The sequence below is a fragment of the Strongylocentrotus purpuratus genome, unplaced genomic scaffold (genome assembly GCF_000002235.5).
Source record: "Strongylocentrotus purpuratus isolate Spur 01 unplaced genomic scaffold, Spur_5.0 spur5_scaffold_10, whole genome shotgun sequence".
Lineage (NCBI taxonomy): Eukaryota > Metazoa > Echinodermata > Echinoidea > Camarodonta > Strongylocentrotidae > Strongylocentrotus > Strongylocentrotus purpuratus.
The window spans coordinates 14,736,663-14,755,604 of record NW_022145595.1 but is presented as its reverse complement, the minus strand read 5'-3'; the positions used below and the strand labels follow the sequence as shown (position 1 = coordinate 14,755,604).

The 18,942-nt window shown below is 36.5% G+C and overlaps 2 protein-coding genes across 3 annotated transcripts in view; one reads left to right on the top strand and one right to left on the bottom strand.

The window, feature by feature from the left end:
• Window positions 1-131: 131 nt before the first annotated feature.
• Window positions 132-11,071, top strand: LOC587011 (COP9 signalosome complex subunit 4). 2 transcript variants are annotated; one of them, XM_030979591.1, is made up of 11 exons: window positions 132-218; window positions 2,583-2,662; window positions 3,319-3,470; window positions 3,809-3,912; window positions 4,800-4,953; window positions 6,110-6,260; window positions 6,967-7,137; window positions 7,972-8,087; window positions 9,541-9,625; window positions 10,325-10,427; window positions 10,963-11,071. In XM_030979591.1, the coding sequence occupies exons 1-11, from the start codon at window positions 145-147 to the stop codon at window positions 10,988-10,990; spliced, it is 1,218 nt and encodes a 405-aa protein (XP_030835451.1). In that variant the 5' UTR covers window positions 132-144; the 3' UTR covers window positions 10,991-11,071. The 2 variants fall into 2 exon arrangements, with proteins under 2 accessions (XP_030835451.1, XP_030835450.1); XM_030979590.1 differs by having other exon boundaries at window positions 10,325-10,446; window positions 10,982-11,068.
• A 2,278-nt stretch (window positions 11,072-13,349) lies between these two features.
• LOC763048 (protocadherin Fat 4) overlaps window positions 13,350-18,942 on the bottom strand; it is a gene marked incomplete in the record, with an annotated part of 54,065 nt that continues 48,472 nt past the window's right edge. Inside the window, 4 exon segments of the mRNA XM_030980130.1 lie at window positions 13,350-15,560; window positions 16,453-16,496; window positions 17,315-17,421; window positions 18,598-18,747. Of these exon segments, the coding sequence (XP_030835990.1) occupies window positions 15,492-15,560; window positions 16,453-16,496; window positions 17,315-17,421; window positions 18,598-18,747 (370 nt within the window).

The window sequence follows — 18,942 nt, the reverse complement described above, 5'->3', positions numbered from 1 at the left end:
TGAAATATTTTCATACACAAATTAAAAAAATACATTTAATATAGATTTATCAAAATTATTTTAATTTTGCTAAAAATACTACAAAAATAAGGACTATTCATTTCAATAACATTGAATTGTCATCATTTATCAGTCTCGTTCAATATGGCAGCTTCCATGAAACAACAATTGTCCACTCTCTTGAACGCTGGAGGAGCTCCAAAAGATCTAACAGAGAAGTAAATAGCTTTATACAACTTTTTAAATAGTCTTTAATGTTCAGTGTATAATTTCTTAGTAATATAATTGTATAAATTATCGTTGGTGTATTCGAATCATGAAACATTTCCTTGCATTGATATGAATGTTTTTTCTTGTGATAGTCCCGTGCACTATATTAATTGTCGCCTTTTTTTGTTGCAAAATGGGGCGGGTGTGCTGTGTGTGAAATGTGGTTCTTAAGAAGAATGATGAAAAAAGTGGAAGTTACAAACTGATTCAGCCGAGGACGCAGGTTCGAAACTGAGTCACGTCTTTCGGATGGTGACGTTTAAAGGTCGGTCCCAGACGTAAATAATCATATCTGATTGATACACGTCTGTAAAAACCTAATACATACATACATACCCCCTGGACTGACAGAGTTAGTAATGAGGAAGTTCTTACACGAGCTGGAACGCAAAGGAAAATGATATGCGAGATGTTGATTAGGCAGTTGAAGTTCATGGGTCACATTTATACACGTAAAGAAGGTCTAGAAAATCTTGCTTTGACAGGGAAAATTGTGGGAAGAAGGAGGATACTTTGGATGGACAGTCTGCAGAAATTGTTGGAAGAGAGAGGAGTGAAAGAACTGGGAGTGGTACTAATACAGAAGGCTAGGATAGGAACCGAGGGTTGTGGAACAGCATGATCGCCAAAATCAATCGATATGGCACTTAGAGAGAGAGAGAGTGCTGTGTGTGTGCGCGATTGTGTGTCCGGACAGATCTCAGCTCAGGTTGTGCATACGGAGTGTTGATTTAAAACAGCAATTTGAAGAAATATTTCATAAATTTTCTGAGACTTATATAGCCTAGAGTCTACAAAATAAAGCACAAATATATTGATGGTTGATGTTTGATGCATACAGTGTTGTACATTATTTTTAATCCGAAGGCAAAAGAGACTCGGATACGGAAGTATTTATGTTTGATAACACCCAATCCCCATTATTCTAACTGCAGGGGATCGTGGTGAAAATGCATTTTCGTAATATGCTTGTTTATTCCCTCACACTCAAGTCTTTAAAAAACTTAACCATTAAGACGAGCGACCGAGCCCCTCGTGACCACATGGCTTGTCATGACTTCTCAACAATAGGTCGCGTTCAAAGATATGACTGTCATGCAGTTGGTATTCTTCTTCTTCTACTTCTTCTTCTTCTTCTTTCCTTTATTCTTCTCCTTCTTCTAAGTTTTATTTTTTATTTCTTCTTCTTCTAAGTTTTATTCTTTATTTCTTCTTCTTTTTCTTCTCCTAGGTCTTCTCCTTTTCCTCTCCCTCCTTCTTTGTCTCTCCCTCCTTCTTTTCACCTAAGTTTCTTTGTTTCTTCTCATCCTCTTCTCATTCTTCTTCTTCTTCTCTCCCTCCTTTTCTCTCCCTCCTTCTTTTCTCTCCCTCTTTTCTCTCCCTCCTTCTTTTTCTCTCCCTCCTTTTTCACCTAAGTTTCTTTGTTTCTTCTCATCCTTTTCTCATTCTTCTTATCCTCTTCTCATTCTCCTTATCCTCTTCTCCTTCTTCTTCTTCTTCTCTCCTTCCTTCTTTTTCTCTCCCTCCTTCTTTTTCTCTCCCTCCTTCTTTTTCTCTCCCTCCTTCTTTTTCTCTCCCTCCTTCTTTTTCTCTCCCTCCTTCTTTTTCACCGAAGTTTCTTTGTTTCTTCTCATCCTTTTCTCATTCTTCTTATTCTTCTCATTCTTCTTCTTCTTCTTGTTGTTCTTCTTCTTCTTGTTCTTCTTCTTCTTGTTCTTGTTCTTCTTGTTCTTCTTCTTCTTGTTCTTCTTCTTCTTGTTCTTCTTCTTCTTGTTCTTCTTCTTCTTGTTGTTGTTGTTCTTCTTCTTGTTCTTGTTGTTGTTGTTGTTGTTGTTGTTGTTGTTGTTGTTCTTCTTCTTCTTTTTTAAAACATTTTTTGGCAAGTCCAGGATTTCATTTGGTACTTTGTAATGTATCCAGGATAAAAATACCAGCACAACTGGTGATTGTATTTAAAAGTTGAATGCCATTGCTACCAGCTTGGATCATGCCAAATGTCAAGACAATTCTTGCATTTGATGTTGACTATGTTCGTTATACATTCATGCCATCACACTTGAACATACAATGTATGGGGACACTTAGCAACCAAATACCGGGGGCTTGCTCAGATTAATACCCCCCCCCCTCTCTCTCTCACTCTCTCTCTCTCTCTCTCTCTCTCTCACTCTCTCTCTCTTTCTCTCTCTCTCTCTCTCTCTCTCTCTCTCACTCTCTCTCTCTCTCTTTCTCTTTTTTTCAGCACTTTTCTGAAGTTCTGATAATTTTTGGATATACATGGTGTATTGGTACAATCTTTTTATCATATACAGGTACCGGAAAATCCTCAATGATATCCTACAGCTCGGTGAAGATGATCTCGTGAATGGATTGCAGTTTTTCATTGAAACAAGTATGCATTTTATTCATATTTATTATTCATAGTGTATTCAAATTAAGTGATAGTGAGGAAAATAAACTTCCACTTACATGTAAAAATAATATGTTGTTATTACGATTGTTTGAACGCTTTTATTTTATACGTCCAGCTGTATTTATGAAAAAGAATTTGCGATTCATCTGTTGCCTTTTTTTTAATAACAGCCTACGGGGCCAGTGTGAAAAGTCAATTTGAACCGACCATGCTTATCTGTGTAACTAGAAATGTAAATAAATTGTATTTGATGTTATTGATGTTGTTGATTTTGGTCTTGCTCTTTTTGTTTAATTCTTGAGGTTTGATTTTTACAGTACAAGGTTTGTCTATCGAACCAGGCCAGGCCATCATCCTAATTAAAAGCCAAATTCAGTTCTGCTGCATAAAACATTTTGTTAGATGCAAATTTTTTTGTGAGAGGTTTACCAGTCTTCAAAGTAATCAGAATGATCAGAATGATACAATTCAATTCAATTCAGTTTATTAAATTCCAATAAAATATACAAAACCGAATACAATCGTGACAGAATTACAGTATAAATCCATCAAGAGTACAAAATAAGGTAAAATACAGCACTCTTTGTAACACTTGTTTTACTTTCTATTTTTTTTCATTTTGTTTTTTGCCAAAGTGGTGAAGGAGAGTGTGAGTCTGGTCATCTCCAGGCAGCTCCTCTTGGAGGTGTGTAACCAGCTCCCTCAGCTCCCTGATCCAGTCTCACAAAGGGTCTCTCACTTCCTCCTGGAGAAGGTCCATCCCAGAGCAGTCTCCTTCGAAGAACAGGTAGCATTCTAATTTCCATCTTGTTATCAACGATGCCAGTTTTGAGACCGTGATGCTGCCCCCATTTAAGTAAGGTCGTTTCAGGGTCATAGCCGAATGGTTTATTAAAGCACTTAACTTGACTAACAGAGAAATATCTAAGGCTATCCAAACCATTGCTAACATTCTTATGTTAATTGCTTCCCTTAACCATATGTACTGATTTTTCAACAAAGCTTTTTTACAATAAGAACTTTGCCTATAATATTTGTATGTTATTAATTTTTCTTTTCTTGTTTATTATTTATCATTTAAAAAATATATATATATCAATTCATTATTTCTTTTTAATTTTTCAGATGGGTAGTGTAAGGCAGCATCTTTCATCCATCTATGAAAAAGAGCAGAACTGGAGGGAAGCAGCCAGAATTCTTGTTGGAATTCCTCTTGAAACAGGACAAAAGTATGCTCTTATTTATAACAAAAAATTCCCTATGATATAAAAAATGGGAAGTGTGTGTATTTCGGACTCAATGGCCCAAATTCACAAGGAGGTTTAACCTAACCCATGGTTTAAACCCTTGTTTACATAACCCATGGTCTTAAAATTAGCGCAAATTAAGCGTACCTTGCTTTGTGCGCGTCTAATATTGGACCTCTGACTGTGCCACGCATATTTTGCGCTAATTTTAGACCATGCGTTTTGTAAATGAAGATTTAAACCATGGGTTAAATTTAAACCTCCTTTGTAAATTTGGGCCAAAGGTTAAAGTCATGTAGATGCCTGAAGTGTTGGGAGTATTTCCTTCCCTTGGTATTTGTACATAGGTAATTCCATGCATAATGTTCACTAGTCAAAAAGATTTGACTACAGAAATATGGGTTCTACTGTAACTCGTTTGGGATAAAACGAAAGAGCTTAACAAGTTTTTCACTTTGAGTCGCAATTTTTGTATCCTCTTTTTTAAAACTATGCTTTTGCTTAGGCCAACTTACTTACATTTGTAATTCTTTTGATTTGTGCTCCCACCCCCATCTCCCACCTGTTCCGAATCCTGAACCGGCCCCTGGTCAGACTTTAACACATTTTTAATCACATTGTTTTTTTGTTGTTGATTTGATTAATGCTAGATGATCAAGCATTTGCTTGTTCAGCCCCAGAACTATGGTATAACTAATACCATTTGAAGTCAGGAATCGAAACTGAAAGCACACCTTTTCAATTAACTGTAAATCTAAGCATATCAGGAGCTCTTGTAGCACAGTAGAATGTATACTTAATGTTGGATATTTTTTTCGCTCCATAAATGTATTATTATTATTATTATTATTATTATTGCAATGAAACAGGCAGTACCAGGTTGATTACAAGCTTGAGACGTACCTGAAGATAGCCAGACTGTATCTAGAGGACGATGACCCTGTCGAGGCGGAGGTCTACATCAAGAGGGCCTCTATGCTCCAGGCGGAATCCAAAAGCGAACAACTTCACATACATTATAAGGTGGGTTAAACGCACGACTGTTTCTGTATGCATTCACACTCAAATATTAAAGGCATCGTTTAACAATTTTAAATCTGAGATGCATGGCCCTACGTGTTATAAGTGTCTGTAATTATGGTGTAATATTGAAGCCCTAAAAAAATTGAGCTTCAAAATGATCATGATGTTCCTCAAAAAAGTAAAAAATCTTTGAGTGAACGCTTTTACCATACCGGTACTCATTTTCCCCAAAAGACTGTAGTGTTATAAAAACTGTTAGGAAAAACGAAAAATGAAATTTTGATTTCGAAACCTAAGTATCTTGATAATCAGACAGGCAATCAGCTTGTAGAAGTCACGTGATTCCTGACTGCCCTAAAGGTTTATAATTATGATTGCGGCATGAGCTAAATCCAGGATTTTGTTTCAGAATCTGAGGCAATGCTACCGAGTCACTTTAAGAGGACTTGCATTCAACAGGAAATCCACCCTGATATTTATTTAGTTTTAAGAGGAGCTGGAAAATGAGAGGATTAGGTCAGTGAAAGTTTAAGCAAATTGCCATTAAAAGTTAGAAAGTTATGAAGTTTTGAAGTTCAAGCAATCAAACACAGATTGGCAACTCTATGGTGATCTTGTGAGCTCCCCTCCCATTTGCTCTGTACATACAATTCTACAAACTTTTATTTTCTTTGTTATTTTAATGACGGAATAGATTTTCCTCCATGCAGGGGTTTTATGGAAACATATTTGTAATGTTAAAATTTAGGGTGCATGTATGATTGAAAAATTTTCTTGAGAGCAAATAATTTTTTTGGACTTTTTAGTACAGAGCAAATGGGATGAAAGCTCACTTTTCTGCTTCTGTTAAAATCAACTGAATATCAGGGTGAACTTTCCCTTTTATGTATTTAATTTATAAACACTAAGTAGAATAAGTGACAACTGAGATGAAGATTTCAGATTCACATGCAGAGTAGGTTCTGAATATCAATTTTGTTCAAAGTAATTGATTTATTTTACATCCATGTGAGATAGAAATCATCCAGGCTGGCAAATCTCTTCTACAGAAATAATCACAAATAACTAAAGATGATATTTTCTCATCCAGTCTTTTCCAGGACCTACTTCTTTGTTAAGAAATATGCACTAATTCTCTTCTAAACCTATGCTTCAGGTATGTTATGCGAGGATGCTGGATTACAAACGGAAGTTCATCGAGGCAGCACAGCGATACAATGAGCTGTCCTATCGTACTATCATAGCAGATGAGGAGCGAATGGAATCTCTCAGACATGCATTGCACTGTACTATCCTAGCATCAGCAGGTGAGTACAAACAATTTTTATTGTTATTGTCTACATCACGATCATTAATGTTTTCATCCATATAATTCATTGTTTTCCTTATTATTGATATCATTAACATGAATATAATTATTGTTTTCATCATTTCTTATGTCATCATTATATTAATATGTCATCAATAATATCATCAATCATATATTGTCATCCATATACTTCATTGTTATCCTGTATATCGATATCATCAGCATGAAGAACATGGTTTCCATTATTTCTTTTGCTGTTATCGTCATCATAACACAAAGCATCATAATAAGTATTGTCCTTATCATTGGTGACATCCCCATCATCTCAATCATCATCATCATCACCATCACCATCATCACCACCATCACTGTCATCACCATCATCCTCATCATCACTTTGGTTTTCTCTAAAAAAAAAAATTAAAAAAAAAATGTTAATATCTCTGCTGTATTCCATCACTTGTAAGTATCCAACTTTGCACAGTTTAAAAAAAATAACACTCGGAAGTATCAAGACATACTATAGTGTATTCATATAATGTGAAACCGAACCCGAAGCTCATTTTTCAGTGCCCAGACAAGCTCATTTTCATTGAAATAAAAACTCATCTGTAAATCCAGAGTGTATTGAAACTTTTGACCAGCACTGTAAATGTCACACAGTCATTGACACTGCCCTCAATTAAAACCATTTTCTTTTGCAGGTCAACAGAGGTCAAGGATGTTGGCCACTCTCTTCAAGGATGAGCGATGCCAGCAGCTACCATCCTATGGCATCCTGGAGAAGATGTACCTGGACCGCATCATCAGGGGCGATCAGCTCCAGGAGTTTGCCTCCAGGCTCCAAGAACACCAAAAGGCCACCACTGCTGATGGTAAGAACACTTTTCTGCTAAATGGGAAATCCCCCATCCTAATTTTTTTTTTTTTTTTTTTTTTTGGGGGGGGGGGGGAGGGGGCATGCAAGTGTTGTAGCATCCATTCATCAATGTAGTCCATGTTAGAAATACTATTTGAATTTCAAACAATTGTAATTATTCAGAGATTTCACTGCTTTTAATGGTAAGAACAGTTTTCTGCTTTGGGAAATCCCCATCCGTTTTTTTTTTTTTTTTTTTTGGGTGGGGGGTGGGAGGGGGCATGCAATTGTTGTAGCATCCACTCATAAATGAAGTCCAAATCAAAAATTGAATTTCAATTTCAAACAATTGTAATAATTCAGAGGTTTTACTGTTTTCTTAATTTTTAATTTTTTCTTTCCTGAATAAATAATTATAGTAATAATAATTGTAATACTACTACTACTAACTAATGATGATGATGATGATGACGATATGATAATGATAATAATTTTTTTTTTTAATTTTAAAAAAAAAAGTAAAAAATCTTGAGTGACTGGGTTTACCATACTCATTTTCCCCAATAGACTGTAGTGTAATAAAAACTGTTAGGAAAACGAAAAATGGAATTTTGATTTCCAATCATAAAAAACTTGATAATCAGACAGGCGATCAGCTTGTAAAAGTAAAGAGATTCCTGAATGACCTAAGGATTATAATTGTGATTGCAGCAGTTAAATCCAGGATTTTGTTTCAGAATCTGAGGCAATGTTACAGAGTCACTTTAACAATAATAACAGTTTTCTTAATTATGTATCAGTGTTGATTAATTTTTATCTTTCACCGATTCATTTCCTACTACCCCCTCAGGTTCAAGTATACTTGACCGTGCAGTCATAGAACACAACTTGCTCTCAGCCAGTAAGCTATATAACAACATAACCTTTGAAGAACTTGGAGCTCTCTTGGAGATTCCTCCACCCAAGGTAATTTGCATGCATTTCGAGGGTTCAGCGACACAAAATGAGTGTTTAATATAAAAATGTTTTCAGAAAAATGTGGGCTTTCCAGGAAACACAAAGTCAATGGCTAGTGAAACCTTTTATTTATTACCCAGGCCTTAGCATGACTGCCATTATGGTGCTCTAGTATTTCAAGAAATTAATTCCTGGCAGTTTCAACACAATACTACTAGTGTATCAATTTCCCTTAATTATGCACTGCATTTAAAAAATAATAAATTGAAAATAATAAAGGTTTGCAGATTTTTTCCAAGAAAAATACAGAATGGGTGGTAAGGAGAAAGCACTTAGCAGTGAGTAATTCCATATCAATATACAGTCATGTACAAGGTGACAAAAGGGCAATTCCACGGTAACGGAAGGACACTCAGACAAGATTTTTGAACTTCAGGTTCATACTAAAAGAACTGTTTTATTAGTATAAGATGTGAAACAGTACAGTTATAATACCTATATAAGTGCCTTTAATTCTCCCAAAAAAAATTGTCATTATAGTTAAGTAGTTTAAGAATGTGCATATTAATTATCTCGGTAACGGAAGGACATAAAAATGGACATGGTTTTTCCAGTTAATTAGTGTTTATCCAAACTTTGTGAAGTTGATGAAGCTTTCCACTTGACTGAAACACATTTTGTTCCCCATAGTTTAATACATACTAATAAAACATTTCTTTTAGTATGAACCTGAAGTTCAAAAATCTTGTCTGAGTGTCCTTCCGTTACCGTGGAATTGCCCAAAAGGAACTGCAGTTTGTTTGTTGTTGTTTTTTTGGAGGAGGGGGGTGGGGGGGGGGGGGGGGGGAGGGGGAGGGTCATTTGGACCAACACTTTAAACCATCTGGTTGGTTAAAATATTTCTTAGAAATTTCTAATGAGTTGGACCGTAGGAAAGCATCTTGGTTTTAGACTGGTTCTTCTTTGATAAAAGCATCCCTCCTTCAGAAAAAAAATAATTGTCAACCCTGCTGTAAAGGGATTTAATGTCATTGGGAGCCGTTCAAATCTCTCGGTCCTGTGGGCACGCAGATGTGTGGTACTCCACCGTACTTTTCATAGCCTGCTGGGAGAATAGACCTGTTCACGGTATAGCACATGTCCCAAATGACCCTGAATATCCACAAAACATGAAGAGGTCCCACTTTGTACATTTTGAAATAATCACTCCTACAGCGATGGAGGTGCTACATAATTAGCCTTTGTTTCCCTTTACAAAGAATACTTCCACCTGTGTCTCATGGAATACACTGCTTGTGCATAAATGAATAATTATTACATTAACTTTCAAGAGCACGTATCCAGTATTTTGTCTCCATGTATTTCACAATTTGGTCTGCAATGACCTTTAACTGCTCATGCTCAGACTGCAAATATGAACTGGCTTATTCACGTGCTTCTGTGTTTCCTTTTGTTCTTAAAGGCTGAAAAGATTGCTTCGCAGATGATATCAGAGGGACGAATGAATGGATACATAGACCAGATTGACAGCATTGTTCACTTCGAATGTAAGTAGAAAATCTGTTTTTCATTCTATATCACCTCCAAAAAACACACAAGAAGAAAGAGTGCATGGTGTTAGTTTGATAATGATGAATTACAGTATTTATATATGGTGCCATAATTCTGTTAGAATTACTTGCAAGATATGTCACAGTGTAGCCAATTTGTGTTTCAATGATGAAAACCTTGAAAATTCATAACTTTCCTATTTTCGGTAGGATATTGCTCAAACTTTCACTAATTTGTTTCTCTCTTTTTTGCTGCTTTTATTAAAACCAACTTAATATCAGGGTGGACTTCCCTTTTAAAAATATCCACAAGTTTTGGTAATCACAAAGAGAATATTCAAATTACCAATTGATATCCACTGAATAGTAAAAGCCGCGATGATAAACAAACATACAAGCAAATTGAGGATGAATGCCGAGTAAAGAGGGTTTTATAAAGCAGTCACCTAGGAAAAGTGCCAAGGATATTCGGAATTGTGTTCCTTTTCAGCATCTTGGTTCTCAATGCATCAAGCAGATATTCTGTGTTACGGGGCTGTCGACAACCCATTTACACTCGAGTGGAGAGTTCAAGTTTTCAAGTCTCAAGTTTTATTTCAAAAGTAGACTGACGTTTTGCCAAAAGAGTTCTACTTATTGGTCATTTGATCTTATTTTTTATCTATCAATCCTCTCCTTTCTGTTTTTTCCATTCAGCAACGGACATCCTTCCACAGTGGGATAAACAGATCCAGAGCTTATGTTTCCAAGTCAACAACATCATCGAGAAGATAGTCGGAGCAGTGCCCGAGTGGGCAGCGTCCATCTCGGACAACCAGATGCAATGAGTGTATGAACACCGTATGTTTATGAACTGGTGTAGATCTGGAGGGAATACTGTATACAGCATGGTGTTAATGGTGGCAGTGTTAAAGGTAAAGACCAGTTATGGTCATGCGATTGCATTGTGAAAGAAACGTTGTGGAATCGATCAGAAAAGGTTGATCATCTAGCATCTAGCATCTGCAAGGTTCTGGAATCATCAAAATGATAAGAAATTTGACCCATTCTTCGTAAATTTACAAGCACTATACACAGAAAGATGTATATGGGACTACCTTATATCTCTCACAGACCATGAGAGAAACAAATTTACCAAATATATGAATTAGTAAGCGGTTTCCCGGCAAATTTTTTATCATCATGTATTAGTAAAAACATATTCTTTCACATGATTGGTAATGAGAGCTTCCATTTCATTTTTTGAAATTGGGGCGTTTCCAATACTGGTCTTTACCTTTAAGTCACTTTAATGAGACTTCAGCAACAAGAGACAAACAATCAACAAAACTGATGTCCATCTCGGACAACCAGATGCAATGAGTGTATAAACACATTGGGTGGTATTCTCGAAAGCGGACTAACTTTAGTCCATGGTTTAATCCACGGACTAAGTATGGAATGCCAAGTGTCCATATGAATATGTTTTTTAAATATTTAATCTATCACTAAATAAAAATAAAATGTAATAACATAATTCATAAACATTGATATAACTATGATATAATTATGTTATCATGGTAATTTAGGGACATATCAAATTATTCAAGAATATATTCATATGGACACTTGGCATTCCATACTTAGTCGATGGATTAAACCATAGACTAAAGTTAGTACGCTTTGGAGAATACCACCCCGTATGTTTATGAACTGGTGTTGATCTAGAGGGAATACTATATACAGCATGGTGTTCAGTGGTCACATGATGCTGGTGTTAATGATGGCAGTGTATTTAAGTCACTTTAATGGGACTCCAGCAACAAGAGACAAGCAATCAACAAAACTGATGTAGACCCAGAGAGAATAGTGTATGCTGTATCATATTTGTTGTAAGTCACTCAGGCCAGACTCTCTGAGAAGTCGTTATACAGTGGAACCTCCTTAGGACCACTGAGATTTTCACGGACGACAACAAAAGAAAATGAAAAGAATGGGACCTGCAAAATTATGTTGTTATATCATGTTATATACATTTCTCGTAAATTAATGCATACACATGGAGTGTAATTCCCTGCTTTAAAATTTTTGCTTGAAATGTATACTACTTCTTCTTTTATAAATTATTTTGCAGCTAAATTAACACATCGAGCTTGGAGAGCTTTTCAAGGGTCCAACCTGACACAACATGTTCTTCGTTCTCTGTGTAATATATATTGGTCTTTAAATGGAAATTCAAGGAAGTTTTGTTCAAAAACTTTGAACACCATGATGTCGTTTTTTTCATGTAGCTATTTAGGATGGAAGTGTTGGGCGAAAGGACCCAAGTGATCCGATAAAATCAATGGTGATTATAAGGTTACAAAGAAGCTCACAGGGACTATTGAAAGCAAAATTGAAAATGTCCAAAAAAGAATAACATTCGTATCTGTATAGAAGCAATGAATAAATCTATGAATAAGTAAAGGAAATTATTATCTCTTGATTAGTATTTCAAAAGGGTTGTTCAGATTTTTTTAAAGAGAAAGTGTGAATTGTTCTGTATTTTGTGTGTGTGTGGGTGTGTGTGTGTGTGTGGTGTGTGTGGGGGTGGTGGTGGAACATTTTGAGCTCTATTCATGAATTCATTGAAAAGACCCATGTTTGAAGCTAGTTTAGACCCAGCTTTGATAACGATCTTGATGAACTAATAATCGTTTTAATCTTTACTACAATAAAGAACAAGAGAAACACAAAACAAAACGAAGCAAAGCAAACCAAAACAAAACAAATCAAAAACAGAAATAGATGAAAAAGCTTTTAATATAGCATTCGGGAAAACCTCTGTAATTATTTAATGCTTGGTAGATAACCTCCCATTCTTTTTTAAGAATTTACTATAAAAAGCAATTTAAAAAACCATCTCTGCATGATAATGATATATATTATATTAGGGATGGCAATCAGAAAGAAGTATAATTCTTGAAATATATATCTAACCGTAAATCCCATTTTCCTCTCAAAATTATGTGATTTACCAGGTTTTAAGGTGTGCGATGGATGGGCTGTTTAAGCCCGTAACTAAAATGGATCAAAATTAGTATTTGATGCGAGTGTAGATGAACTAAGTAGCGCAATAATGATAGTTGTCTGAGTAAACAAAACAATAACAATTGATATTATACAACTCACTCCTAGATCCTAATCAAATAAATGGTCAAACACGGTCATGTGTGATTCTGCGTATCGATGCATGTAGAGGCAAGTGCTCTTTTCTTTGTACGCATGCTAAAGCAAGTCTGTTAAACTTTGGGTTTATATCTTGAAATGAATTCTTTATAAATCAAATAACAAGGAACTAGGAGTTTCATTGTTAAAAACAGATGATGCAAGTTTTCATTTGTTCATTACGAGATGTATCTGTTCTTGTTGAGTCTGTTTAGGCACCTTATCGCACAAAGTCTTCAGGCTGGGTACAATAAATGTATACAGACTCACTTCCAGTCCGGATAGATCATACATGTATGATGAAGTCAATTGCATGCCTTATTTGTATTACAGATTTGGAAAGATTTCTTAAATTTACTATTGCCGATATATTACTCTTGATTAAAAAGAAAAATCAGAAATCAAGAAAAATGCTATATAATGTACTTGCATGTATAATGCAGTTGTTACACTACGGCATATTGAAAAATGGACAAGCAGCGTTACAAGACTTTTATTTGTAAATATTATAATAATTTGTCTTTCTTCTTTTTTCCCTTTTTTCTGGGGGAGGAGGTGGACTATCTTTCTAATTTCGAAATAGAAAAAAAAGCATGTATTCATACATGGAAAAACAGTAGTTACATGTATATCATAAACAATAAATGAGAAGAGAAAAAAGTTTTATTGTAAAGTGAAAATACTTACAAATTAAAATTAGAATTCATGAGTTACAAAATGTGTCTCATTGATCGCCTTTGTATATTTTCATATCAATGGTACATACACATCTTATATTCTTATAAAGTCTCAACATGTTTTGAGACAGGAATTTTACATTTGTATTTCTTTGAGATACATATACAGTGTACCAACATTGTTTTGGTATGTTGTTAACAAGTAAGGAAATAGTTGAAATGTTTTTCTTTCTTTAGCTTCACATAGAATAGTATACATTTAATATTTTAACACTTCACTACTTCTGAATGTTCACATTAGAATATGCTCTCTAATTATACTTTTTATGTTTGGCAAAACCAATGAAAGAATATATTTTTTGGACATGTATGTATGAGCTTGAGTGCCAGTAAAGGTGCATATTTTATGATCCGTAAAATCAGAGAAAAACCTGATTTGCAAATATATTAAGTCTACAGTGTATCATTCCTTAAACGGAAATATGTGTTATGTGTTGAAAACATTTGGCAGATAATCAATGTAGTTATGTTTTTTTTTCTTCATGTTTTTGTTTTGAATTTTGAAGATTCTGTGGAATATTTGCTCTGAGCTATATTTTTCAGAGCTGAGACTGTGGTTAACACCATTGTTATTATTTTAACTATTACTGAGAGGCGAAAAGCAAACTGAAACACTGTAACCATTGGGTCTCTCCTCCCCACTAAACTGATTAGGGATGTACAGATGCAACATTACACCAGGGTTTGCCCCGAATCGTATATGAATAGTGCAGAGAGTTCTTAACTCACAAACGTTGCAACTCTCCTCTACAAGGGGCCTCAATCTTATCCAAGGGATGGACTGTTTTCACTTTACAAAGCCTGTATCTATGAAACGGGAGGGGCGTGTAACACTTAATGTAGACTTCAGTCGTCTGCCTGAATTGAATTTGAACCCACAATCTTTGGTTTGACAGGCAGACACTTTACTGACTGAGCCAACTCGAGTGGAGATTGGGGTGAAGAACGTGTCTTAGGTCAATTTTAGGAGTAAGGATGGTGTTTGGGCTGGGTATAAAGTTGGGTCTATGATTGAAGTTAGGAATTCAGTTAGTAATAGAAGGTTGACCATGGGGTAGTTATCGCCGGAGCATATGTCAAACTGGTCAGAATCATTTAACTGGTCTTGAATGCCTCGATCTGTAACTAGAGACTTGTAACCCCGATTTCACTGACACTAATCAATGACTCGTCGTCAAGGTAACCAATACTCTCGCCCTCCGATTCACAGACGGATTGAGGAGATGCAACCAACCCAACGTTCTGGTTCCCAGGACTAGAACGGTCAAGTGAGGCAGCGATCAGATCAATTTCAGAGGATAGGGATGGACCTCTCCTTGTTGGTGGACGATTGGTTGACCTATCCTCTGCAGTTCCACTCCGAGAGCTTGCTTCGCTAGGTGTGTCTTGATCTGTGCAGATACTTCCCCCATCTCCCGCGCCTTCTCCGACAACGGTCTCCCCGCCAAAGGTCACGGTCTTCCCATCAGCATAATCAATAGGTGGGACTATAGGAGTGGCGGTGGGGGTGGAGGGAGCGGGTGGTCTTCGACCTGATCTTCCAGAGGCGATTCTTGGATTATAGGCACAGGTGGTGGTGGTGGAACGTCGGAATCTTTAAAGGCTTCATCAGTTTCCATGCCAGAGTCGGGTGTTCCTGGTAGCGTTTTCTTCATTTTTCTTTTCTTCATCCTCCACCTGATCTCTGTTTTTGGTCTCTGCCTCGTAGTCGACATCTGGGAGCATCGGATCGGCTGCAGACCCATTATTAGCATGATCAGTGGGCTTAGGTGGGACGGCGGGTGGTTTTGGCTTAGAGAGCAAACTTTCTTCTTCCTGATCTTTCCTTTTACTTTCTTCCTTCGCCCCATCTTTGTCTTGTGTGTCCTTATCATTTTCATCCAATTGTATCGGGATTGTTGGATCTGTTGAAGACGATTCAGTGGTTGCTGCAGCTTCACTTACATCATTCCAGCTGTGTTTAAGTCGACTTTGTCGTCATACTCAAAGTCAAAGTCCATCTCCTTCTCCTGTTCAAGAAAGGATATTTATTCAAATAGATGAGTTAGGCTATCAGCTACATGTTTCAATACCAAGAACTCTTTGCCTAGCGCGTGAAGAAAATGATACGAAAACAACAAAAAAGGCCAACCAGTCCTAGAATAAAATTCACCGTATTCCTGTTTTTCTATTTTCTAATAACTGCTCCGTCCTTTACCTAGCTGTCTGCCCTAGTATTATCATTCTGCATTAGAAAGACGATTGAAAATCAACTCAAGCTCAATATATTAATACCCTATTCGGACAACGCCATAGGCCTATGTGTCATTATAATTTTTGGATGTTTCTATTGGTGATGGGTCAAGATGTTGAATTTGCTTTAGGTTGGTAATTTGAAAATCTCTGCAATCGCGTTCAGGTTATTCTAACCAAAATTAATGAATTATCTGATTCTGAAAATGATCAAAATGTAGGCAGAATACATCATTGAAAAGTCACGAAAACATAATATCACACATAAAAATATATACATTAGACTGGAAGAATGTGCAATAACAATAAATCAATTATAACACCTGCTAATTACTAGACCACAAGTGGCTTTAAAAAGAAGTTAAAAGTAAGAAGGCCTTTGAACTTTGAAGAAGAAAAAAAGTGACTTCTTTTTCAATTGAGGCCCGAATTGCCATATGAATAGCAATATGTATACATCTTTGTGAATGAGCTGTGAGTTTTCCAGTCAGAGGAAAGCCTCGATCGGCTGCGAATCATATTAACATCACACAGTCGCACGATTGGTCACTGTTGTTGTTTTAGCTTTATTGGCGTGTCTCATTCATTTATGAATATTTACGCCGGTGACTGATATAGCCTTTTCTACAAGTGGCTCAATAAACCCATTTAAAAGCATCTCGTTCTTACCTGAAAGTCATATTCTCTTTCGGGGATCGTAATTGCATCGGTACCTAACGACAGGCAGAAAGGAACACGTTTAAAACATTGTAGATTATAAGAGAAAAACAGAAGTAAAACATTTACGTAGTTGGCTTATTATACCCTCAGGCTAGTCACACCCAAAACCAACTCAACTTATTACTAGTTTTTACAAATGTCTGTAAACGATCAACAAATATTTTGAAATGAGAATCGCGAAATTATAACCTCCAGTCAACAGTATAATACTCCAAAGTATTAAGATGGTGAGCCCCATGCCCGCTCATCTGAGTCTGACTTAAACTTGTAGAAGGATTTCTTTCATTCTCTTGCTTTAATCTTTTGTTACTCTTCATATTCCAAAGGGTAATTGTGCCAATTAAATTAAGGAGCTCGACCATCGGATCCATTCTCGCACACAATGTGCACCATCTCCACCCCTAGGGCGTATTCCTACACGGTTGACTGGAGGGCATATAATGTAGCGATTTCGTTTCATATTTCTTTGACAGCATCCAACCAGGTCCTGTTATCTCTCGAGTAAGGAGTGGTAAATATGTAGATATTACAAAAAACGTGTTTGCGCGCTAAATTTACAAAACCAGGCTCGGGACATTTTTTCCCATAAAAGATGGGACATTTCAAGCTTGTTAATGGATTTGCTAAAACAATTTCCCGACATTTATTTTACTCAAATTAACATGTACATGACTTTCTATCGCTATAATACGGATGAATAGTTGGTGTTGGTGCGTTACGTTTCATCAGAATTGCACAGTAAAGCACGACATTAGCATATGACGTTCGCAGACAAGATCGCAGCTGGGCATAGATGTTCTGCTTTACTTACCAACGGCCTTTTCTACATCTTTAGGTTCATCATTCGCTGTCATGGCTATAGTAGATTGGGTCTTTCCGTCGGTAAGATAAACCGTCGTTATCAATGGTTCTTCAGACCTGAAGGAGAAAATTTGAAACATTCAAGTTTGACTTTATCATAGTCATCGTTCCTTTTTTATTTTTTATATTTGCTCCATTTTGTTTGAAATGCACATTGGTGTGATACCATTTTAGACTTGTACAGATTTGTGTTGTTTTCTCACAAGCATGAATAAATTGTTTTCAACATTATGATCTTTACTCTCCAATATCCGACCGCCAACCCCCTTGTCTGTATGAAAAGATCTCGGAAAGGCGTATCATGCAGGCTACCCTAAAGCTTAACAAAAAAATGTTGTATTGCCCTTTGCGCGACCGACCCCCCCCCCCCCCCCCCCCCAAAAAAAAAAAAAAAAAATAATAATAATAAAAATAAAAAATAAAAAATAAAAATAAAATAAAAATAAATAAATAAAAAAATAAAATAAAAAATAAATAAATAAATAAATAAATAAATTTTTAAAAAATAGAAAAAAAATAGAAAAACAATTATAACAATAATAAATAAATAAATTTAAAGGCCATATATAACTTGACCCCTATCGGTGGTGAGCGCCTCCTATACATTACCTGATTTCTTGCTAAATAATCAACACAGCAACCAGTCTAGAATGCCACGTTTCTCTCTATCGTGTTTTATGGTATTCATTTGTCACTGTTAACTTTGTAAATCTATGGTTTATATGCTTGCTAGAAGATGTCAACATTTTTCGGCCCGTTTGAAGCGAAGCATTTTGTTAAAAAACGGGGGTTGGGGGGGGGGGTCCGTTCACCGATTATCATATACCCTGGTTATCCCTCCTCCCGTATAGGGCATGATTTTCTCATATGAAATCTCCGATCTTCTTTCTTGTTCCTACTTCTTAAAGCCCCTGTGCACTAGTTTTGGTCAGGAGGGAGTTAGACCTCCCTGCAAGGTCACTGACAGGTGGTTATCCCATCAAATCAGCTCTCAATTAACATAAGAAAAATGGGATTATGGGGGACCAATGGTCACCGCTTAGGCATTGTTGGCTATATAGAGGGCGCAAGTAGCTATAAGTAACGCAGTGGGGCTTTAATACACCGGTCACACCAAATAATACCGACAGCTGACCGAGTTATAACATTACGAAAATAATCGGTCGGTTTGGAGTCGGGTTTGGAGTCAGACTGGAGTCGGTTTTTCGGTGTGACCGCATGAGGGTAACATACCCTGTAGCGCCTTCCTCAGCTTCTGTGGCCATGATTTCCACATCATCGTCGGCTTCATCGTCGAACTGGAAGACAGGATTGACAATGCCTTTCTCCTCGTCACGCACGGTCAACTCCCTGGCGAGTTCCCGACCGCTTTCCAAATGCATGCTGTATGTATTGAAAAAAAAACATGACAAAAAAATAATAAACAAAATCGGCACAGTATGTGGATTGAAGTAGGGGTGTCAAAAGCCAATCTAGCGTACCAGAACACCTCAGCACAAAATGATTACAAACAGTAGGTGGATTGAAAGTGGGGGGGGGGGGGGGGGGGGGGTCAAAAGCCAATCTAGCGTACCTGAA

Bases quoted from the DNA above. Each gene is read 5' to 3' on its own strand.
- LOC587011 (XM_030979591.1), top strand. From the start codon at position 145: ATGGCAGCTTCCATGAAACAACAATTGTCCACTCTCTTGAACGCTGGA. The intron at 3,471-3,808 runs GTAGCATTCTAA...TTAATTTTTCAG, and splicing joins CAGTCTCCTTCGAAGAACAG to ATGGGTAGTGTAAGGCAGCA. The intron at 8,088-9,540 runs GTAATTTGCATG...TTGTTCTTAAAG, and splicing joins TGGAGATTCCTCCACCCAAG to GCTGAAAAGATTGCTTCGCA.